Source organism: Micromesistius poutassou (genome assembly GCF_964030765.1).
Source record: "Micromesistius poutassou genome assembly, chromosome: 17".
Classification (NCBI taxonomy): Eukaryota; Metazoa; Chordata; class Actinopteri; order Gadiformes; family Gadidae; genus Micromesistius; species Micromesistius poutassou.
Window position 1 is genome coordinate 1,515,604 of NC_140287.1, and position 25,083 is coordinate 1,540,686.

A 25,083-nucleotide genomic window follows, 5' to 3' on the forward strand; every position below is an offset into this window, starting at 1 on the left:
TATCTCTGCTAAGGGGATGGGAGGGAGGGAGGGAGGGGGGGTGCATATGCATGACTGTTTGTTTATTGTGAGAAAAATTGCAAAACCTAATAAATAGATTTTTAAAAAAAGAAAAAGGAGCATTTGGGAGCAATGGCTACTTCTTGTCAACGTGGCTTCTTAGACATGTTTGGCCAACATGTTTTCGACTGTGGCGGCTTTACAGTTTGGTAATCCTGTTAATCCTAGCAGGTGGGTCAGAGGTAATCTGTGGTTGTACTAACTGTAAGAACGCCGTGAGACATGCTGACTCAGAGAACTTAGATAATTAAAATAAAATAGAATTCTATTAGGGTGTTGTTAACCGTTGTACTCACAGCCAGCATCTCTGCCTCCAGCAGGGTCCTGTACTGCATGCTGCTGGTGGTGTCTACATGAAGCAGCTGACCCTTGATGGTAGGAGAATACCCTGAGGGCAGAAGGGAAAACAAGAGATTTGAGTCACTGTTTAGGATTCTGACCTTTGATGCTGACCATCAAGGGTCTGATGGCACACAAGGGTGTCGGTTTGCACACTGTAACAAAACAAAATAGCAAGAGATCCTACTGACAAACTACGGCTTGAGAAAGTATAGCACAGCAAAATATTGAAGTACTTTGGAAGTATTCTCAAGAGTGGCAACAAGCATTTGTCCAACAACCAATCCAATCTCTTAAGAGTTTTAGGGAATTTAAGGTTTAGCCTGCTTTCTCAATTATTGCGTTTCAGCATTCTCCTGACTGACCATGACTACATTTTCTGGCCGCCATATATATTTCAACGTAGCAGAAACTCTGAGGTGGTGTTTGTGCAGCCTATGCAGCTAAGGCAAGGCAACTTTATTTATAAAGCACTTTTCATACACGAGGCAGACTAAAAGTGCTTCACATTGAAACACTCATACAATAAAATGAAATAATAAAATAAAATAGATACGTAAAAGAAAATAAAGGCAAAGTTAAAAGGAAAGTGCAATGTGTTTAAGATTTAGCAGAAAGCTAAAGCAAACATAAAAGTCTTCAGTCTTGTTTTAAAAGCTGTCAGAGTTGGGGCAAGTCTTAAATCCTCAGGGAGTTTATTCCAGCTATTTGTTGCATAGTAATCAAATCCTGCTTCCCCATGTTTCGTGTTGACTAGGGATAATTAACAGATTGGTCTCAGAGGATCTTAGTGACCTAGAAGGCTTATGTGTTGGAAGCATCAGTTATATACTTCGGCCCTAAACCATGTAGGGATTTATAGGTGAGCAACATGAATTTAAATCAATTCTCTGACATACAGGGAGCCAATGTAACAATTTAAGAATTGGTGTAATATGTTCACATTTTTTGGTCTTTGTTAGAACTCTAGCAGCAGCGTTCTGAACAAGCTGTAGTTGCCTTAGAGGTTTTTTTGGGAGACCATGGGGACCATTGCAGCTTACTAGTGATGAAGGCATGTACACGTTTTTGAAGTCCTGGGTGGACATGAGCCCTCTAAGTCTCAGTTTTTAAGATGATAATAGGCTGATTTTTTAACAGATTTGTCACGTTTTATAGCGTCCTTAATTGTATGCTTAAAATCAACGAATAGCTCCAAAACTAACAAAAGGTGTGAACCAATTAAAAGGTAAACATCAGTTGGACCAACAGTTATCGATGGTGCCAGGGCGCCACATGTGAACATGTGAACACACTCCCGCCCTCCAGGGCTGAAGGGGTCAATGTGTTTCCTGGTCCGTTGTTGATGTGACGGCAGTCCTACATGGTTGAACTAGCGGGCGCTGAGTGGGCTGTTTTAAAGTATACCAACGCAGTTATGAATACAGTTCCTAATCAATGCACTACAAATACAACGTTAAAAATCAATGGTAAATTACAACGATGCACCAAGTTAAAGATGATAGCAACTAAGAACCAATCAGCGTTAGGGTAGTAAACCCAATAAACCACTCAATGGTTTCCTGTTTTTGGAAAGTAATGTACGTAAGCAACCCCTTCAAACTTTATTTTACAGCCACAACCAGATATGAACCTGATTGTTAACACGCGACTGCACATCTGCTGGGGTTACCTTCCTCTCCTACGGTCATGGGGATGTTGACCTCCAGGTAGGAGCCCGCACCCACGTTGACATGGATGGCATTGGTCTCCTGTCAGCACAGACAACAGGGAGGGAGAGGACACAGACACCAGGGAGGGAGAGGACACAGACAGGGAGGGGAGACAGACAGCAGGGAGGGAGAGGAGACAGACAGCAGGGAGGGAGAGGACACAGACAGGGAGGGGAGACAGACAGCAGGGAGGGAGAGGAGACAGACAGCAGGGAGGGAGAGGAGACAGACAGCAGGGAGGGAGAGGAGACAGACAGGGAGGGAGAGGAGACAGACAGGGAGGGAGAGGAGACAGACAGGGAGGGAGAGGAGACAGACAGCAGGGAGGGAGAGGAGACAGACAGCAGGGAGGGAGAGGAGACAGACAGCAGGGAGGGAGAGGAGACAGACAGCAGGGAGGGAGAGGAGACAGACAGCAGGGAGGGAGAGGATACAGACAGACAGGGAGAGGAGACAGACAGCAGGGAGGGAGAGGAGACAGACAGCAGGGAGGGAGAGGAGACAGACAGCAGGGAGGGAGAGGAGACAGACAGGGAGGGAGAGGAGACAGACAGGGAGGGAGAGGAGACAGACAGGGAGAGGAGACAGACAGACAGGGAGGGAGAGGAGACAGACAGGGAGGGAGAGGAGACAGACAGGGAGGGAGAGGAGACAGACAGGGAGAGGAGACAGACAGACAGGGAGGGAGAGGAGACAGACAGGGAGAGGAGACAGACAGACAGGGAGGGAGAGGAGACAGACAACAGGGGCTCAGCACCACGCAGCAGCACAGCCATCAGGAATTAAACAGAAATACTTAAATATCAACACTGAGATAACTGACCAGAACCAGGGGTAAGAAACACAGACATGGATGACTTTGTAGAGCAGAATGAAGAGGTTGCTCAGTGTGTGCGTGCGTGTGCGTGTGTGTGTGCGTGTGCGTGCGTGTACCCTGTTCTTGGTGAACAGCAGGTCGATGGTGGCGTTGTCGATGATGTTCATGCGCAGCTCGAAGGCCAGGATCTGCCGCAGGCTGCCGGGTTGGGACTCCTCCGTCACCTTCATGGCCTGGTAGTCCGCCGGCAGGAAGAACTTCCACAGAGCGTCCCTGTGGGCGCGTGTTCACAGATCAGACCTCTGTCGGGGCGCTGTGCGTCCCCGTCTCCGACAGCGGCCCCAGGACGTACCTCTGGCGGTCGGCCCAGGGTCCGTAGTTGAAGTCGGTTCCTTTGCCGCAGACGATGTCCAGGCCGCGGCACGGCGGCAGGTCCTGAAGCTTGTCCTCCACGCCGTCCACCTCCGCCTCGCCGGCGTCCTGCTCCTCAGGGACCAGACCTTCAGCCAGACACAGGACGTCACACAGGACGTCACACAGGACGTCACACAGGACGTCACACAGGACGTCACACAGGACGTCACACAGGACGTCACACAGGACGTCACACAGGGCGTCACACAGGACGTCACACAGGGCCCCAAGACCCGGGGACGTGTCACTCTGCTTCACCTTCCTTTACTGACTACACCCTACACAGGGGCCCTACACAGGGGCCCCCGGCGCCCTACACAGGGGCCCCCGGGGCCCTACACCCTACACAGGGGCCCCCGGCGCCCTACACAGGGGCCCCCGGGGCCCTACACCTTACACAGGGGGCCCCACGGCGTGCCGGGCGCAGCACCAGGTCAACAACACAACAACATCAACAACACAACAACATCAACAACACAACAACATCAACACTGGCGAACCGGATCATCAGGACATTCACCCACTAACTGTTCAAATGGCTCTGCCCCTGAAGACCAGGGGAGGAGCCTCTACACACAATGTACACACACAGTGTACACAATGTACACACACAATGTGTACATACACAAACACATCTCTTGAATCTTCATTATGCTACAATAGGTCATATTTTTGGTGTAAGCTACAGAAGTAAGGAACTGAAAGCACAAAGCAGCGCTCAGTCCCTAAATCCCCCAGATCAGCAGGTTGCCTTCCTCTAGAACCCCCGAGGAACAGTTCACAGTTCACAGTTCACACTCAGGAGCTCATCACACTGCCGCTTTGCAGGAAAAAAGGGTGGACAAAGGAAATAATGGAAAATGTTCTTGTGTGTTAAAGTGTGTGTGGGTGTGTACCTGGTTCATCTTGGTAGTAGTATATATCCACGTCATTGGACTGCATCACCACGAAGCCTTCTCCCATCAGCCTCGGAGGTCTGAGAGACACAGTGCCCAGTCAGTCGACATTAGTTACTTCATGAATCTATCTTTATCTTTGGCCGACAATCTACACGCAATAACCCAGAACGACGAGGCACAAATATGTGACCTGAAGTAGAAGCACCTTTAAGTGTTCTACAGTCTCAGCAACACACACCTATTAGCTATTCATAGTGTATATCTTCTATCTAAATGGTCCTCATTCATAAAGCGCTTTTATCCAAAGCGCTTTACAGCGTTGACTGACATTCACCCGTTCATGCACACATTCACCCACCGACGGCGGAGTCGACCACGCAGGGCGACAGCCAGCGGGTCAGGAGCGGTCAGGGTGAGGAGGCGTCTCGCTCAGGGACACCTCCACACTCCGCTAGGAGGAGCAGGGGATCGAACCAGCGACCTTGCGGTGACCAGCCGCTGTACCTCCTGAGCTACTGCCTATCTCTATATAACCCGGTCAACACGTCAAATAAGGGATCTAAACTCCACGGCGTCCTCACTCGTCGTTCTGCATGCCCACGTAGCGCGGGCTGGGCACCAGCATCACGCGCACGTTCTCCAGCGAGCCCTTGAGGATGTGCATGTAGCGGTCGCGGTGGCTGGACGGCGGCTTGGTGGCGTAGGTCAGGAAGGCGTCCTCGAAGTTCACACACAGGGTCTGCGGGAGGTGGTGGTTCCCAAAGGCCAAGCGACCCTATCGCACGCACACACACACGCACACACACACACACACACACACACACACACACCATTTATTTGGAATGACCAATACTACAACACCATAGCATCCAAATATTAATAAAGAGCCTATTATGTCTCACACAACAAACACTGTGCAAGTATCCACAACCAAGTGAATCAGCAGAGATAAGTAAAAACGTTATAAAACGGGTGGCTTAAATCAAGCGATCTGATTGGTTCCCAACTGTTGTATATTGAGCGTATACACACAGCTATGACGCCCGTTCAGTTTACAGAGCTCAGTATCACTCCGCGCCTAACTTGAACTGTTGTTTATTTATATATAAAAGCAATAGCATAGTTCACTGAAGCCTAAAAACATGTTGATTGATGGAGAGGGTGGAAATGTTGTAAAGCAATAGGCACACGGTGAACTCGACAGTAGGCTAAATTGCCGGCGAACCAAGCTACCGTCTCTAGCCTTCTCTCTGAAGGACGCTACAGTGTGTTGCATAGCAACCGCCGTGCACTTTGCAGGCAGCCAGGAGGGACTACTTTTTTGTATTCGTTAAAAAAAATGCTTTTACGACTTTCTCGCTTTTTCAAATTTGAGGGTGTCTATGACTTTCATTTCGCCATACTTACGTAACCGTTTTATAAAAGCAATAGATCACTTCAGTCTGTGGTATACGGTCATTATACCACAGTGAAGGGGCGTTGTCCGTCCCGACGCGCAACGCCCCTTAACTGTGGTATAATGAGCACATACCACAGTCTGTCGTGATCTATTGCTTAACACACACACACACACACACACACACACACACACACACACACACACACACACACACACACACACACACACACACACACACACACACACACACCTTGCAGGAGAGAAGAGCTGAGATTGTGTACAATCGACATGTCTGCGAATCATTGTTGCCATTTTTAGTGGTCCTACGAAAAACGTAGGAACCTTATTAGGTGCCAAGCACAAAGTGTGCGAAGGCAACTTATTCTCAATGTTTTTATTATTATTATTTTTATTCCGCCGCGTTTGCTTGCACAGCCTAAACCGCTTGCACGCTTTTTATGCAATTTACCACACCTGTAGAGGTTGACCCAAGATTAGCAGACAGCAAATATTACACTGATTGGCCCAAAGGTGGCGCTATACCAACTGCCCAAAAATGCTAACTTTGCACAAGCACAACTCGCAACCGGTTTGACCTACACTCATGAAACTTTGCACACACATGCATATCCACATGCTGAACAAATATGCCTCAGAGGGTTTTAAGATGGTGTTGTCCCTCGGGACGGCGTCAGGGCTGAGCGGTACTCACCGTGCTGATGTTAACCTTGATGACCGGGATGAGGGAACGCCAGGAAGAGGAAGGGTCTGGGATCTCCTCCTTGATGGTCACGCTGTAAAAGACCACATTCTGACCATTCAGATCCCGTCTAGATGAGGACCCCACCAGTAGGAACACAGACAGGGGGAGCGGCCCATCACATTGGCTACGCGGGAGGTGGGCCTCAAAGCGACGTCATACAAAACAGACCGTCCTTGAAAGACCCTGAAGAAGAAGACGCAGGGCCTACCTGTCCAGCGCTGCGCCCCGGTCCTCCCGGGACTTGTCCTCCCGGGACTTGTCCTCGTATTTCGAGGGCGTGATGAGGGTGGGCTCCAGGCCGAAGATCTCCTGGAGCTGAGCGTAGAGGCTGGTGCGATTGTAGACGTGAAACTCAAAGCCATTGACGGTAACATACAGCCTGGTCTCCGCCTTGGGATCTAATCCACGTTAGGGAAAAACAAGGCCAGACGTCAGTGCTACGATTAAGGACTCTCAGTGGTCCTCATCTGGACGCTTCAACTCACCGTGCTGCTTCTGTTTGGGGTTGAACATTTTCCACCAGCGGAATATGAGGAAGCCGTCTTGTATCCTAGTTGATATAAAAAAGGTCAAACATTGTCGACCAACCAAAGAGCCGGGGACAGGGCAGAGCCCAGGACTGTGTTTGCCAACGCAGTTCAAACCCCGCCCCCCTGTGCACTGATTGGCCGGATGACGGATGGACGCTAGGCTGCGCCTACGGTGAAATACTGGGATGATACGAACATCGATATTTAAATGACCAATTTGGAGAGTCAATGCTTTTTTTTCGTTTGTCCCTTTTGTGCAGTGAAACAAATAAATCATACTTGAATCAGGCCTTCATTACAGCATCTTTGAATTAGAACAAATTCAATCATTCAAAGCTATATATTAAAAAAAAAAAAAAATGAAACTTTTTTTTAAATATCCAACCATCTATGCAGCTATCCGTCTTTTAGGGCAGCAGACAACGAAACACTTGATTATCCAATCACCACACCCGGACGCGGAGTCAGAGTGTGTTGAAGCTAAGGTTGTGTGCAGCGTGTGACAGACCAGGTCCACGTACCGAACGGACAGGTCCTGGTTGATGAAGTAGACGTCTCTGAACATGAGCTTCCCCGACAGGACGGAGAAGGAGAAGGAGCCTGGAGACACACAGCTTGTGCTTTAAAGACACCTTTCAGCAAATGCTGCTTATTATTCAATGCTTCAAAAATGTGTTTTATAGCATTTTGATATCAAATGTACAAAATATATAGAACTAAACGCTGTGGAATTAATCATATCAGGTTAAAACCTATGATTTTATGGAACAGCCTTTTTATATTTAAAGTAAACCTTCTCCATTTGGCCATTAGTTGTGTATCAGTTTGGATCAATACAGTACCAGTGACGGGCACATATCAGTGGTCTATGAACCTATATAGATATATACACATATCAGTGGTCTATGAACCTATATAGATATATACACATATCAGCGGTCTATGAACCTATATAGATATATACACATATCAGCGGTCTATGAACCTATATAGATATATACACATATCAGCGGTCTATGAACCTATATAGATATATACACATATCAGCGCTCTATGAACCTATATAGATATATACACATATCAGCGGTCTATGAACCTATATAGATATATACACATATCAGCGCTCTATGAACCTATATAGATATATACACATATCAGCGCTCTATGAACCTATATAGATATATACACATATCAGCGGTCTATGAACCTATATAGACGTCAGGGCTCACGCTTGGTGCTGCATCATTTAAAAAAGATGAGAGTAGGCAAGTAGCAACAGTATGTTCCCTGTGTCCTGTTCCTAGGTCACAGCATTCAGAAGAACTCCCTCCTGTGAGACCTAGGAGTGCGGAGTGTGTGTTGAGTGTGTGTTGAGTGTGTGTTGAGTGTGTGCAGGGGTCCATCCCCACTCCAGGGCTCTGCCACTGGTCTCACCAATGTGGATGTAGCCATCCTTGTACAAGCGGTTGATGACGATGGTGAGGATGAGGCCGATGTTGCGGGAGTTATAATAGGTTAGATAGATGATCCATCCGCAAGACAGGATAGTGGCTAGAAGACACAACACAACACGGGTCAACTAACTGTACAAAACCTGGTCTGTCAAATAACTACGGCGGCTCACCGTCACGACCATTGACTGAGGTGTGTGTGTGTGTGTGTGTGTGTGTGTGTGTGTGTGTGTGTGTGTGTGTGTGTGTAGCTCTGTCTAGGCAGTGGTGGACTGCAGTGTGTGTGTGTGTGTGTGGTATCAATATATCATACAATATCGCAGAGTCATCAAAAATACACAAGGTCTTAAAAAACGTTTGGATTGAGCAGTAGGGGCGTAACCATACACTAAAGTCACGCTTCGGTACGTACCTCGGTTCTTAAGTCACGGTTCGGTATGTTTTTCGGTACAGCAGTTTTTATTATTTGATTTTTATTAATTGGATCAATTGGATTTTGATTTGATTTATTAAATTGTTTCAAACAAATGCCTTACACAAATGGAAAGACATCCAATACAATTGAGGATAAAAACACAATAAAGTCCAGGACTTATTTCCATTGTGGTCCTCAACACAAAACATCAGGACCAGACAAGGCAGTCACAAGAGTGACTGCCTGAGAGTGTGTGATCATCAATTACTTTTTTTTTTCTTTTTTTTCGATACGTACCGAAATGAAACGTGCATCAATCCGGTTAGACCCGTACCGAAAAATGTCGGTATGAATGAGTATGGTTACGCCCCTAGTGAGCAGTGTAGCGTGGTGTAACTGATAGGATCGCCTGCTTTTATACTTTCATGTCTGTTTCCGAATACTTCTAGTGTCGAAGTACCTGCCCACAAGAAGAATACTTCTAGTGTCGAAGTACCTACCCACAAGAAGAATACTTCTAGTGTTGAAGTACCTACCCACAAGAAGAATACTTCTAGTGTTGAAGTACCTACCCACAAGAAGAATACTTCTAGTGTCGTAGTACCTACCCACAAGAAGAATACTTCTAGTGTTGAAGTACCTACCCACAAGAAGCCAAACAAAGTTGGAGTTGTGCTTGGTGAGGAAGTCGTCCAGATCCCCCAGACTGGGGAACGTGTTATTATTGGGTTTGGAGGCTTCCATGGCTCCAGGTCTTCAGTCAGATGCCCTAGAACAAAAACAGGTGGGGTGAACTCTGCCATCCCACAGTCCAAAGCACTCACATTTGTTCCAAAGACTTTAACCTAAATCTGAGCTGATAAACTGACTTTACTCCACAAATAAAATGCAGACCATATTGATATATTCATAGGGCCAGCAGGAATATCTAATTGAAGCTTCAACATGTTGAAATGGATTTTAAGATATGAATATAGATTAACCAAACAAACACAAACTACACTCATGCCAGTAATGTTTAGAGATTCAATTAATTAGCTAAATGCCTAGATATGTATTGTTTAATAAATATATTTACAGTTTGTTTCCATTAAAATGTGGGGTCCACCTTTCAACATGTTCTTATATCTTACACCTTTTTTACTGACCTTGCCCTAATGAAGGCCTACAATGGCCCAAACATGTTGGCAACTTTTTAAGAATTCCAATTTGAATTAGCCTATTTATTAAAGCTTTTTTAACTAAGAAGAGTGCCTTGGTCAGCCCATCTTTCTAGAAACTGTTTTTGTATACCAAAGAGTATACTTGTTACGTGTATACTTCACACAAACTGATTCACTTAAACAGAACAACGCCGTAGCCCTCCACCCTGTCTACCTTACCATGCTGATGTTCTTATATCTGTTTATGGTTTATTATGGTTACTGAAATGCAAATGATATAATACACACCTCATAAACTGGTTACTTAAACAGTTTAAAAATATTGAATATACACTCAAGTCTATACAATATATAGACTTGAGTGCCTTAAAACAAATATTACAAAATGTGTACCCAATGAAGTAACCTGTTTTAACAACATTTTCCATTTTTGTCCACACTTATGTCTATAGTTTGTATTGCAAATGTTGGGTTCAAAACTAATACTTGGACACATTTGAAGGATGTTTGACAGATAGATCCAGCCGACTTTTCCACGCAAAGATATATCGATTTTAAACTTAAACTTAAAATCCTCTTTCTCTCACTTTAAAAATTTAAGTGAGAGAAAACCCATCCCAGTTTTGTGGCAGAGTAGCAATCTTGCATTTAAAGGGTCCCATATAGTTACAGTAGGTGGAATGTCCTTTAAATGCCAGCCTTTATAGAAAGTAGTTCCTGGAATTTAATTTGACCGGTCACATATAGCTACAGCCGTTGGTCGAGTGTAATTTTATGTTTTAAAAAATGTACTTAATAAGTTATGGTTTCTAGACTCTGCAAGATGACATGGCCAAAGTAGAGGACAAGAGAGCAAACCAACAGAGTAGACTACAAATGGGCTCGATATAGGGCTGCTCTCTACAGGTCAGGGGATCAACAGAGTTCATTTGAAATTGAAAAAAATTGAATTGGTTTCAAAGCAAAAACGGGAAAAAAAAACATCAGAAAAATGTGCATCCCCGTGTATAGTCCGGCACCGAGCGGCGCTCGACCTCCACGGTATTCTTCCAACAATCGGAGGGAACGAGGGAACTAGACGCCACTCCTACGATCATAGACCTAGAGTGATGATAACATAACCATCATTCTACTTCATGTAGGCTATCTACATATCGTCTAGGCTTCGCCTTATGGGCTAAGGTGAAGCTGCAAAGTCCGATTTATGTACTTCTGCTGGACCCCCAGTGTCAGGGGCCCCAGTGTCAGGGGCCCCAGTGTCAGGGGCCCCAGTGTCAGGGGCCCCAGTATTTCTACAGCTCGATGCGTTTTTGCAATGAGTCCGTCTTTACTGAGAAATTCCTAAGACGGAAACGGAGGGGAAAAGATTGTTTTGGCTCGTGTGGACGGGGCCCAAGGTGATGTTGGTATCACGTCCCCTCACTAGAGACAGCAGCTGTCACACTGAACACATCAGTTCACACAGATCATTATTCCACCATCGCTATAAGAAGTCCAGAACTATATGATGATCGGCCAAACTATTTTAATTCTTTTTTCACTCGTTTTGAGAGGCCTGACCCCATGCACAATGTCTCCAACCTGAATGGTTCTCTTGTACCCCAAAAAGGTTTGGTGATATCTCAAGGCTATGTCACAGCTCTACTTAAAAAAAAAACTATATAAGGGAAGGCTGCTGGCCCAGACGCCATCTGCGGGCGCACTCTCCGATACTGTGCCGACCAGCTCAGTGGAGTGTTTTCAAACCTTTTTCAGATGTGTGCTGATGGTTGTAAGTTGCCCTCACTATGGAAGACTTCAACCATTATCCCAATCCCAAAAGTAAAAAATCCAAGAGAATTGAATCAGTTCAGACCTGTTGCTCTTACATCATCACTGGTGATGAAACATTTTGAGAGAATTTTAAAAGATGTGGTTGGCTCCCTGGTTGAAGACAAACTACACCCCCTGCAGTTTGCTTATCAGGCAGGTAAAGGGGTGGATGACGCTCAACTCCTCATCCTTGACAGGGTTAACAAACACTTGGAGAAACCAAAACCACATGTGAGACTTTTATTTGCTGACTTCTCGTCTGCTTTTAACAAGATGCAACCACACATTTTAATCGATCGTCGGTTAATCTTAACTTACCCGATCAGCTCTTAATGTTGCTCTTAACCTTTTTAACGGAGAGGAAACAGCGGGTTTTACTTAATGGAGCTATGTCAAATGTCCTGTTTCTAACACGGGCTCCGCCCAGGGGTGTGTTCTGTCACCACTCCTTCTTATTCTTCACACTGATAGCTGTCTCATGCACAGGGTAGCTGCCGGGTCTCAGACGATACAGCACTCGTCTCTCCTTCAGGGTCACATCACGACAGCGCCCTCCCTACATTTGTTAACTGTGTGATGAGAACTTCCTTGACCTCAACGTGTCAAAAACAAAGGAGCTCATCATTGATTTTAGGAAAAGCAATAACATCCCTCAGGCTAGTATTAGTCATGGTGAGGAGGTCCAGATTGTTGACACCTACAAATATTTGGGAACTGTGTTTGACTCTCAGTTAAAGTTTGATGCAAACACAGATTCTACTGTCAAACGCGGTCAACAGAGGGTCCACTTACTGAGGAAGTTAAAATCCTTCAATGTTTGTAACAAAATTGTAATCATGTTTTATCGTTCATTTATTGAAAGTCTGTTAACCTTCTCATTTATTCGCTGGTTCGATGGTCTTTGTGTGGGGAGGGACAGGAATAGCCTGAACAGTATTGTGAAGGTGTGCTCCAAATTAATCGGAGTTCGGCAGAAAGACTTTCTTTTCCCTCTGGGAGAAGCGCGTGGTCCACAAAGCTAAAACAATAGTTGACCAAAGCGACCGCGTCCTCTCCCCAGAACTCAGACGAATGCCTCCAGGCCGGCGCTGTGCAGCAGCACTCAGGAAAACAAAGCGCTACTCAAAGTCCTTCATCCCGTCTGCTGTCAGGCTTTTAAACCTCGACAGCAGTCTTTGGAATGAACATTTGTAACAGTTTGTTGCTTGGGTATCATTGTCTCAAACTTATTTATTTAATTATTGGATCGTTAGTGTTAAAATTCGAACTGTACACTCCTTGCCCAGCCCATCAGTTCTCTCTGACGTACTCCTGTGTCTTGTCTCTTGTCTGTACATTTTGTTTAGTCTGTGGACTGCTGAATTGAATTGCCCTCCGGGATAAATAAAGTTGTTTGAATTGAATTGAATTGAATATATAGACTTCTTAACTATGTCGACTACTTATTAATATTAATGATCAACAAATAATAGACAAATGTAGTTGCTGAATCCGCGCCAGCCGCATTTGACAGGCTATCTTCTTGCACTACGACAGCTATTAGGGTAGATGAGAACATGACCACCCACTGTGGAGATACAGCATTAAACAGGCCTGTTGGCTCATCCACAGCCGCTGCAGCTCCTCTCTGGCACAGACATGGACTGTAAACAACAGTGAACAACAGTCAGGGCAGCGCTGCTTTGTCACGCAGTGTGTTCGTTTTATTGTGATGGAGACAGGCCACAGTGACAGGAGACAGCAGCACCACCCACACCACCCCCCTGGTCCACAGACCAGGAGACAGCAGCACCACCCACACCACCCCCCTGGTCCACAGACCAGGAGACAGCAGCACCACCCACACCACCCCCCTGGTCCACAGACCAGGAGACAGCAGCACCACCCACACCACCCCCCTGGTCCACAGACCAGGAGACAGCAGCACCACCCACACCACCCCCCTGGTCCTAGCCTAGTGGACTTTAAAATGACGCAGTATAATTATTTATTACTGGTTGATTATTGTGTTAAAAATGTCAAAACAATAAAAATAAAAATAGTTTGAGACATCGGCCGTGACGGACGCCCTAGCGCCGCCGCCCCGTCGCTCCGGTCAGTTCATTATCTTCGTGATAATGGCCGGTGTTCACTTTCACAACATTAGCATCAGTGTGGCTAGCAGGGGAGCTAACCCGGTCAAACGGCCACACCCTACGCCTCTATTGAACATTTTAAATATAAAACCATACCTCGGATGATGTGAAGAAGATGATTCCTTTCATCGTGCTCCGATTATTCAGCGAAAGGTTTCCGACCTTTAAAGACACGGCGAACACACACACAGCCCTCCATGTCTGGTTCTGTGCTACGGAGATGGGTGTGTGTCACTTCCGGCTCTGGGAGTCGCTGTCGGCCAATTGGAACGCTGACTGTACGTACCGACCAATAGGAAACGAGTGGACTGTACGGGCCGACCAATAGGGAACGATTGGCACTCTGACTGCACGGACCGACCAATGGGGAACAAGTGACGGAGGGCGCTTGGGACCGAGGTTAAATACAACCTAACCTTACAAAAACTATATTACAACATATCTACATCTATCTATCTATCTATCTATCTATCTATCTATCTATCTATCTATCCATCTATCCATCTATCCATCTATCCATCCATCTATCCATCTGTCTATATAACTATCTCTCTATCTATCCATCTATCCATCCATCCATCCATCCATCCATCTGTCTATCTATCTATAGAGAGAGAGAGAGAGATGTAGATATGTTGTAATATAGTGTATATATATATATATATATATATATATATATATAGGGGAGAGTGGGGTAAGATGAAAATGGGAGGTACAATTTTACTAATGTTGTCCTCTAGGCAAAGAACAGTAAAACTGTTATGTTATATATATGTTATAGCTATTGTCTGCGTGTGTGCATGAGTTGGACAGCTGACAGCATGTGTGACTTGGTTGGGGGCCTGTCGAGATCGGTGTTTACAGCCCTGATGTCCGGGGAAAGAAACTCTGTCTCTCTGTTTGTGCTGCATGACAGCGGAGGCGTTTGCCTGACCGCAGCACTTCAAACAGTGCGTTGACGGGAATCCTTCATGATCCTGCAGGGGGGGAGGGTAGTTCCTGTAGTGCGTTCTGCCAGCCTCTGCAGAGCCCTCCGGTCCTGGGCAGTGCTGTTGCCCGTCAGGCTGCTCTCCACAGCTCCTTGGTAGAAGGATCTGAGGATCCCAAGGGAGACTCTGAATTTCCTCAGCTGCCTGAGGTGGTATAGGGGCTGCCTTGCCTTTCTGACCAGTGTGTCAATGTGTGTTGACCATGTCAGATCCTCGGTGATGTGGACTTGCAGGTATTTGAAGCTGCTCACCCTATCCACAGTAGTCCCATTCATCCACAGTGGCGTACACGTCCTCAGTTGTTGTACTTGTTTTTAGTCTTTGTGACATTCATGAAGAGGCAGTTCTCCTGACACCAGAGTCTCAGGTCTGCCACCTCATCCAGGTTGGCTTTCTCGTTGGTGTCAGAGATCAGACCCACCACTACTGTGTCATCCGCAAACTGATGGAGTTAGAGCTGGACCTGGCCACACAGGTCCAGCTCTAAGGACGCAGCTGAGGACGCAACCCTGTGGAGGTCCTGTGTTCAGGGGGTCGGAGGTGTGTCTGCCCACCCGGACCCCCTGGGGCCGTCAGAAGGTCCAGGGTCCAGACACGGGGGGTAGTTCAGACCTAGTTCAGTCAGCTTATCACCAAGTCTGGTGGGGATTGTGGTGTTGAAAGCTGAACTGTAATCAATAAACAACAGTCTGGCATAAGCCCCCTTCTTGTTGTCCAGGTGGCAGACCCGGGAAGCGCATCATCGCTGGATCTGTTTGATCCGTAGGCAAACTGGAGCGGGTCTGGATCACCAGGGGGAGGGTGCAGATGTAATCCTTGATGGGCCCCTGGAGGCGGTGAGGGCCACCGGTCCAGAGGCAGCAGGCTGGGGAGGCATTCTGAGGCTCAGGAGCAGTAGTGGATCTCTTGAGGCAGGCAGGGACCACGACCATCTTACCCCACTATCCCCTTACATATACCTGATATATACATGCTAATTGTTTGTTTGTTGATGTTATGATGTTATATATCGTTTCGGTCCAATTGTGACTTTCTATTTCAACTGTTTAGTGCAGCATATTTGCAAGTGAGTATGTTTCTGCGATATACATTCATAATGACAAAAAAACAACTAAATAAATAAACAATATGTATTTATTATGCACAACTCATATCCTTACCCTTGCTCCTACTCCCCTGTTGGGTTTCTTGTAAAGCATGTTGTTATAAATGACACACACAAGCTCAACATGAAGGATGCAGACAAAGATACACAAAGGACAGAAATACACAACGGATGGAAATAAGGAGACATAGGCCAAACCTCTGGAGTGTATACCTACCAGTCCAAAGCAGATGAAGGATCTTAGAAACAAGTCCTGGTTAGATGTCTATTTTTTCTGTTGTATGTTTGTCTGTGTGCCGTCATAGAAGGAGAAGCTGTTCTTGTCTTATTGTTCAATGCACAGATTTTAAAATGTAACCTGTACCTTTTATGACCGTTTGAACTATAAATGCCCATAAAAGGGGTTCGAAATTAGCTTTGGCTACACACGTACACACGTGTACAACACATCGGACACATTGCGTTTGCATCTGCTGCTGATTCTTTGTACTTGTACTGCAATTAAATTTTATTTACAAATCTTGCAATAAAAAAAACCCAAGCAGAAAGGCACTGTGGTAGATATACTAGAAAACATAAGGTGGAATACAGCGTGTTCAAGTACAATACAATACCACTTGAAGTATTTCTGAATTAGTATACTTATTTTTAAGGACATTAAAGTTGAACTTAATAACATCTATTGTGAAGAACACTTTTTAAAAGTACATGTTAAACATACTTTTAAATAAGCACAAAAAGTAAAAGTATATTTGCAATAAAAGTTGTATACTGAAATTATATTTCTAATATGCGGAGCCGCCTGAAGTGACATGAAGGGAAACTAGTCAGTGTTTGTCACCAGTACATGTCTTTTTTTCCCCCTTCATGTCATTTTGGCGGCTCCGTAGTACTACACTAAAGTATACCCCTGTTCCACCTGTGGGCCTTTCGCCCGGTGAAGTCTCCTGGCTGGAGGTGGCCCCCAGAGCCTGTGCACGGAGGGACGCGGTGTCGGAGCGGGCCGCGTGGTCCAGGCTTCCTGGCCGTCACCCTCCTCAGCCACAGCCAACCGGGGCAGCCGAACCCCGCGGTGGAGCTCAGGGCTATGGCCCGGGGGCCTCAGTAGGGGAGCGGAGGAAGATCCTCCTGTTGTTTCCACCAGCTGGGGAAGCCAGGGCAGCCTAGCCCCACGAGGGTAGCTAGGGTTATGCCCCTATCGATCGATCACTTTACATAGCAATGTATATGTACACTTATTATGGCTATGGCGTTTCTACCAAATGACCCTCAAATAGTCCTTTTGCCCTTCCAATTAGCTCAATGGGGTGTTCGTCAGTGTTATGTATCATCATTTGCACTAGATAATAACTACTCTTCATAATATTTTAAGACCATTAACACAAGGATGTGGAAAATCCATTTATTGGAATGGACTCCAAGTGCTACAAGCCAGGAAATTACGTCACAAGAGCAACTTGTGCGGGTGGTGTACGATGCATGGCGAGACCCTTTTTACTCTAAATGAAGCAGTGGCAGTGATAAAATGGCATAGATGACTATGTTGACAATCTTATATGATGAATGACTGGTTGGTTTGGTTTTGGGATCGTTGGCTCATTAAAACAAAATGACTAAATAAAGTAGGATTTCAATAACAAATGTGGGTCCTACGAAGGCCGTCGTAGGACTACGGTCCTGAATTGGCAACCTCCTCTACTGCATGAACATGATGCTGTGCCAAAGGGCCAAGCCCTAACCAGTTTATTAAGCACCAATGAGCTACCAGTAACCATGCAGCAAGGAGAGACAAACTACAATCAAAGTGCATTGTTCAAATTCTTTTTATTAAGTAAAGGTCAGCAGAATAGAAAAGAGAAAGAAGAACAACGGCAGGCAACAGTGCAGTGTGAACTTTGTACAACGTGTAACAAAATATGGCTCGAACAAATATAAATTGCCCAATTCTAACATTGAAATACAAGTTTGCATGACAGCACCATTACATGTGTGTTAGTTAATCAAGTGCTTTTGGCCAGCTGTTGGCTGACCTGAGAACCACCCGTCTCTTCTTCATCAGGAAACGTAGCATTTGGTCATTATAAAACTTGGCTTATCTAGCTTATTTATTTATTATTAACAATCTTTCTAAATATATTATTATTTAGAATTGTATCTAATAGAAAGGAGATAGGTAGTCGAAAAGCCCAGTGTTGCAGCACCTATTTGATCTTTGATAAAAAGAACTGAAGTTCATCCCTGAAACAGCACAAAGGCACAGTGTGTTTACATTCAAATTCAGAGCATATTGATCAAATATCCAGTTCATATATTAAGTAATTAATGTTTCACGCAACACAAGGTGAAAGACCTCCTTCAACCTACAGTTAACTTACACAAATACAACAAATATTCTAGTTATTTCCTGTTTAGAATAATGTGTGCATGTAACATTTAAAGTGCTCTAATGTGAGGGTCTGATGTCATGTGGTCTTTTGTTGGGGAATGGAGGGCTGTGTTCCAAAAACGATTTACCACGTCTACGTAATGCTTAGCAGTGAGAGCAGTGTGGAAATGAGACATCTTAGATGCTTTGTGTCATTATAAAGGCAACAGACAAGAGTTTAACTTTGGTTAAAATGGGATGAGTGCAGCGCCAGTTCAGCCATGTGATTGGACAACCGACATGAGTGACTGAACATCACCTACTCGCGTTTCATTTAATTTCCGTTGCCAATGTTGTAAACTCCCACCAGCAGCAGGCAGAAAGGCCGCAGTGTGCAGGCTGCTGTGTCTGGTCCAGGCAGGGCGCCAGGATGTCTTCTCTCCCGCTGCTAATGCGGAGCTTGACCGATGGCGGTGCTAAGAAAATAATTGATTTTCACGACTTCAGTTACTTTATAAAGAGGTTCTGTTTTTTTCAATAAAAGCAGCTATGATGCACAGGGGCTTAACTGGGGCTACACTGATTTTTGACGGGGCTGTAGCGCCCCCTAGCCCCGGTGTAGCGCCGTCTCTGGTTTGGTGGCGTGCGGTGGGGCTGTAATGATTCAGTAGTAGTACCTCCACAGGCTGCTTCTCTAGCTTATCTGGCAGCAGGTACAATGGTGACCAAGGAGAACATCTGGAGATTTACCAAGTGTCGGGGAACAGAGTTGGTATGTAACGACTATCGGAACACAGCCCCGGAATGCCCAGAAACCCCACGTACTTTTACCACATTCATTCTCTTCATTTTGATCGATTGCTGATTTTCAAGTTAAGAACAATATTAGCGTGCAACAATAGGGGGAACTACTTAAATACTGAAATATCAGACATAAAATGATAATAATTATAGAAATATTATCAATATGAATATATACAATAGTTTAATAAAAGGAGAACATCTAGAGATTAAGGAAGCGTTTTTGATTTTGATCTATTGCTTATGTGATAAACGTTAAAGGGGTAGCTCGGAATTTTGGACATCGGACCTCATTTCCAAGTGAGCCAGTGTGTTAAAACTACCCTTGCGTAGCATTGCATTTAGTTTATAATCCCTGTAGTTGGAGGCAGGCTACGGCAGCGGCGGACTGATATTACCTGGAGTGCGCTTCTCTGTTTACCTTCTGCTGTAGTGAATCGGTTGCTACACCGGAGCAAAGTGAAATTCCGCCGCTGCTGAGAAAGTAGTCCCTCAAAATGTAATGCGATCATTACGATACAAGGATAGTTTTATTTCTAACATTATTCTATCAACACAGACATTTACATCGATAGTCGGGCGTTATTATTGGTAATTGGTTTGCCTCGGGTGTACTGTGGAGTGGGGAAAACTGTTTTTATTGGCAGGCTAGCAGTTCCCCATGACTTGCGCTAACCTAGCACCAGCGATTTCTGCAACTAGAAGGACTGAATGAAAAGTGTTGAAAACGGTCTCCAGTGATAAATAACACACTGGCTCACTTGGAAATGAGACCCGATGTCCATAATCCTGAACTGCCCCTTTAAGAACATTAGATTATTAGTGAGAATATTAGTGTGTAACAAGAGGAGGCACCACTTGGCCACTTCATTTCCCGGTTTCCCTTTCTGAAATATAACAATAAGCCAACTGTTGCCAGATGAACTCACACATCCTTCCTACAACATTGTAAACAGAGACGTGCAAGGGGAAGATAGAAAGTGCTGCAGACAGAGACAGGATGAGGAAAACCTCGTCAGCTTGGTCCAGGAGATGACGCTGGAGTGGGACGGCTCCGTGTCTGGAGCTTCACTCACAGTAGTACTTAATTCCCAGGCTCCCAGGCTCCCACGATTAAAGCAAAGAAACACAGGGCAGCAACTAACCAGCCTAGATTGGATGATAAACAACATATGATTACATTAAATATAATATCCATTGTATATTATATCATTGGACACTTGGTGGACACTTAAGCATCTTTACAATACTCTGTGCATACATTCATAGCATAGATGGGCTCAACGAGTAGAAACTATAGTAAAAGTAAATATTTATATTTCTTATTGGAGCGTAGCATTCGTGCGTGCGTACGTGCATATATATGTATGCAAAGTTTATAAACTAAACTGTATTATTATCATAAATTATTACCAAAGTAATGGTGACGTGGTGATTGATTGTGAGGATCGTGGCGAGTCTCTTCTGTAGCCCTTGGGCAGTCGTCCGTGTTTGGGGTGTAGTTCGTAATCTTTTCCAAAATTACTCTTCCCTCCAAGTTCTGTTGAAGTAAGACAGGGTAATCAAAATAGGTTTTTTCAACAATTCTAACAAGTTAAAAACGATACGATTCTAAGATTACATCACAGTGGTGCTAGTCAACATTGTAGCCTTGTAAGCCTACCATAATGCATTGTGGGAGACAATCCTTTAACGAGGGAAGGCTGTGCTTTGGGTTAAAAGGGAGAGCAGGCTGCCACATGGGCGGTAGGGCTAGTAGGGGAAAATTGACTCTTACATTTAATGATAATATGTATTATCTTGGCTATACGCTATATGCATGTAATAAGTGTGGAGAAACATTGCGTAAAGAGTGCCACTCTCCCCGAAGTACAGCTGCGGGATGCCACCATTATGGCTGAAGCCTCTGGAGCAACCCCAACCTCGACATGTATAACGTGTGTAGCTAGTGTGGTCCATAACTCTGAGACACTGGTTGTGAGCCGAGAGGAAAACTAGAGAGAACTGGTCAGCAGTCCATGAGCACAAGGACCTATGATAGCAAAGACGCTAAAACGCTGGCAGCTAGCGCAATCAGTGAGCCAGTTCAAAAAAGTACTGCGATAGCCCCCCGTCTGGGAGAATTACCATTTCACACCAAAACGAGAAGGGTCGATATGTGCACAAAGCTTAGTCTTTATAGATATTGATAAAGCGAGGTATAAACTGCTGAAAGATATCGATTTTACTTGACAGCCTTAAAAAGCAGGTTTGTTCCCCCGCTGGCTACGTCACTCCTCCTACCGATGAGAATGCTCGTCAAAATCACCCCGTTTGAGGCAACCGCTAGATGTAATGCTGATTTAATAATTGTGTTTCGTCTCCTAGGCCTAGCCAAGCATTCTAAGGGCTCACTCACACTAGGCCGTCTGTACCGTTGCCCGAGTACGTCTGCCCCCTAAAGTCTAGACGGTTTGTCTAGTGTGAGCGCGCCGTCCGTCCTCCAGTACAGTTCAACTCCGTGGCCTCAGTACAGTTCAGAGAGGTGTGCTCAGGCCACGCTACAGACGCTAATGAGCCGACACACGCAGATACGCAGCCTATATGTACAAGAGCCAACCGTACTCAGGCCCAGTGGAGATTGCCCAGTGTGAGCACAGGCCAGCTGCACAGTGGGGGGGGGGGGTCAATCGTACTGAAGTACGGTACAGAATTCATCACTAGTCACTAGTCTATAACTCAAAAACTCCTGGTAGCCCATTACTGGATTTAAACCTCAATATTCTGGGGAGAAGTTGAAATTGCCTATTCCTAATAGAGAGAGCACTAGAGAGAGCCTGCCTATTCTCAAGAGGGAAATGATCTCTGCCCAGCCAGGCATACAGCAGATGAGAAGGGCATCAAGTGATGCATTGAATGTAAAAAATATTCTAAATAGTTCAAAACTTGGTTTACAATGTCCTGTGGCTCCAGTAGCTGGTTGTAATAGCTTACTAGCGGCTGTTTGGTTGGGCTCTTTTCGGGTTGGGGGATTGTAAAGTGCTCTTTTGTCAAACGTTGGTGTAAAGGTGGTACTGGTTCTGTATCTGACATTTGTATGTCACGCTTTAAATCCTACAGCAGGGAGCACCAGAAAAGAGTGCAACCATACCGACAAACTAAATTGAATTACCATTTCATAAAATAAATTAAATCTAGACTGTGACATGAACTTCTGGTTAAGCTTAAGGGAAATTAGTCATAAGGCAGATCCCTTATATACAGACTATCAAAGTAGTAGAAATGTAGCTGCATTGCAATAACAACATGAAAAGTGTAGGCTACTATATTATTGTAGGTTACAGGTAAAATAATGTAAAGGTTAACATACCAGGAGAATCATCTTGAATGTGACATTAACACATCTGTCCATGCTGAGCTTCCCTAAGGACACGTTGCGGCAGGGAGCATGACACTCAGTGGGAAAGTCCGGATGATATTCAGCTATTTTCTGAAATGAATATAATTCATATATAAAAATTCATATAGAGTATTTTAAAATATGAATGTTATTTATCAATGCATGTTGTTTTGAATGTTGTTCTATGGTATACCTTTTCTTCTGATACCCAGGTCTGTTCACAGTCGCGATGGTCATCAATCTTAATCTCTGGGCTTTCACAGCACGGATAGAACTTGGATTTCTCCTCTAAATGAGCATCTGTAGCAGAGACTGAACACACACACACACACACACACACACACACACTTAAACAATGGATGTGCATTCTACATCTATAGTGTTTATATCTGATCTATAGCGTGTAGTGTGACACATAATAGCTATTAATATTATATATATTTAAACTTCAAGCAGCATTAGCTGTCCCAGTCAATCTACTGTATTACCTGGATGCGCTACAGCTTAGCTCAAAGCAGGTACGAGAGACTGGGACAGCTAATGCTGCTTGTCATAAAGTGCTGATGATTAATATCTACAAATATAACAGGAAATACAAAGTTAAATAAACCACCGAATGTACAGCAGCCGACGGGTGGCAACATCATATTAGGTGGACATTATTAGTAGCTCCCACCTTAAACTGCTACGAGGTAAGGCCTACAGGTACGAGGTACAATGCAGTTTAACCCTCATGGCACCAACCGACACACTAAGAATGCAGGGAGAGGTAAATAATCTAAACTCAACATTAAACACAAGCATATAGACCCAGAAAAGTGTTTGTACCTCTTTTCTTCTCAGACCTGCGACGCCGGCAACAGGAGCATGGACGAGGGTGAGCTACGAGAACAAACGTGGACTTGCAAAGTCCCGCGAGATCCTAGTCTCATGTACTGTGAGGCTGCTGTTGCTAGGTTCCCCACCTGGTGACCTGGGTCCTAGCGTCCCATATGTTACATTCATAACGCGCTTCAATCTGTCATTTGTTTCTAGGGTCCTTAATATACTAAAACTCACCGATGATGGAACACGTTATCAGCACCATGGCGTTACGGCGACATTTAGAGCGATGAGTCACTGATGTCTCACTGCGATGGGACCACATGCGATTCATATCGGCGAGCATGCGTTGAGATAGAAGTGCCTTCTTCTTCTTCTTCTTCTTCTTGTAGTTTCCGGAAATTTAGAGCGTATTACTGCCCTCCACTGGTCAAATGTTGAATTTCATTTTTACATACAGTCCTGTGTTGTGCAGGAATTGCAGCATTAGCTTGGAGATGGAGATCAGGGCCCCGTTTCCCGATAACGATGGATCCACGCTCGTACGATCCATCGTACGATGGATCTCACGATGCATCGTTAATTTTAGGGGAGCGTTTCCCGAAACTCATCTTAACATGAACGCGCGTGCTCTGCTCTTACGACGTCGTAGGATTGTAGCTGTCTACTGACACGGTGCTGAAATGGGCTCCGTAGGAGGGGGAGACGCAGGAATGTTATTAATTAATTATTAGTTATTAATATCTCCCCATCAAGGCCAACAGCAGAGTAGCCTACGAAAAGAATAGACTAATATGAATGCTACAAATATTAAAACACAATTGATTTGGTCTAGGCCGACATATGCTATATCAGTCCTAATCCCGAACACATCGTGCGTACATAGTTTCACGGCATTTTCTCCCCTGAAATAATTCCATATTACAAAAATAAAAAATAGCATGTGTCTGTGTGACAACTAGGCTTAAGGCATTTATTTAAATGTGCTGATTTCTGAAACATGCTTTGCGCCGCAAAGAGGGCAGACTTTCTCTGATTCCTGAATTCCGTTTCATTCATTCATTCATTCAGTGATTGGCGCGCCGCGCACTCTCTAGAAACTTTGGTGTCAACGTTAAAATGCAACGTTCCATTCATTCATTATCATTCAAACGCAGAGGCATTGACACGGCTATTGCTGTTGCTGGTCTAGATCGATTCCTGCCCATATTGTTGGGCAGGGATATGATGATGCGGGCAATGTAAGCGGGAATGGCACGCATCGCAGCACAGTTTCCCGCAGCAGTCTACGTTCACTGCAGAAACCACGCTCTCAACTTGGCGATTGTGCACTCCACTAAGGTCAGGGATGTTCGTAACTGTCTAGACACGGTCCAATAAATAGTGAACTTCATCACAGCCTTACCGAAGCGCCTACAGTGCTTTATGGCAAACAATCGCAACAAAAAACGAAAAACTTTGGCTTCTAAAAAATACACTAATCTATTGGTTACAATTCTCTCCATAATTGTACACAGCACCGCTGTGAGTGCAATAGGACGGTATGAACTAGGGTCAGATGCCTCTTTACCTGGCTTCAAGATAGGGACCACAACCACATGTTTCCATTCCTTTGGCCAACAACCCCCTGCCCACACAGTCAGTGCGTTTACATGACACTCAAGAAAGTCGATTTATTGGCTTAGTCCAACTATGATTGGATTACTAAGATGC

At 45.0% G+C, this 25,083-nt stretch overlaps 1 protein-coding gene and 1 long non-coding RNA gene across 10 annotated transcripts in view; both read right to left on the bottom strand.

Annotated features, from left to right (window-relative positions):
• The window catches only part of kiaa1109 (KIAA1109), a 97,776-nt gene extending 83,651 nt beyond the window's left edge, over positions 1–14,125 (bottom strand). For all 8 annotated transcript variants that reach the window (XM_084482459.1, XM_084482458.1, XM_084482461.1 and 5 more), the window contains exons 1-13: positions 14,006–14,125; positions 9,444–9,568; positions 8,368–8,484; positions 7,455–7,533; positions 6,889–6,953; positions 6,612–6,801; positions 6,353–6,434; positions 4,823–5,016; positions 4,239–4,318; positions 3,281–3,428; positions 3,045–3,201; positions 2,072–2,150; positions 357–448 (exon numbers count right to left, since the gene is read on the bottom strand). In XM_084482459.1, the coding sequence (XP_084338585.1) occupies positions 357–448; positions 2,072–2,150; positions 3,045–3,201; positions 3,281–3,428; positions 4,239–4,318; positions 4,823–5,016; positions 6,353–6,434; positions 6,612–6,801; positions 6,889–6,953; positions 7,455–7,533; positions 8,368–8,484; positions 9,444–9,543 (1,383 nt within the window). In that variant the 5' untranslated portion in view covers positions 9,544–9,568; positions 14,006–14,125. The remainder of the gene's footprint in view (positions 1–356; positions 449–2,071; positions 2,151–3,044; positions 3,202–3,280; positions 3,429–4,238; positions 4,319–4,822; positions 5,017–6,352; positions 6,435–6,611; positions 6,802–6,888; positions 6,954–7,454; positions 7,534–8,367; positions 8,485–9,443; positions 9,569–14,005) is intronic.
• Positions 14,126–18,355: 4,230 nt separating this feature from the next.
• On the bottom strand, positions 18,356–23,711 carry LOC311362604. Of its 2 annotated transcripts, none has more exons than XR_014638811.1 (5): positions 23,608–23,711; positions 22,742–22,860; positions 22,519–22,638; positions 20,583–20,709; positions 18,356–20,318 (listed from the first exon to the last, which is right to left on the bottom strand). It is a non-coding gene; the product is annotated as an uncharacterized lncRNA (long non-coding RNA). The 2 variants fall into 2 exon arrangements; XR_014638812.1 differs by lacking the exon at positions 23,608–23,711 and adding an exon at positions 23,377–23,502.
• Positions 23,712–25,083: the final 1,372 nt, after the last annotated feature.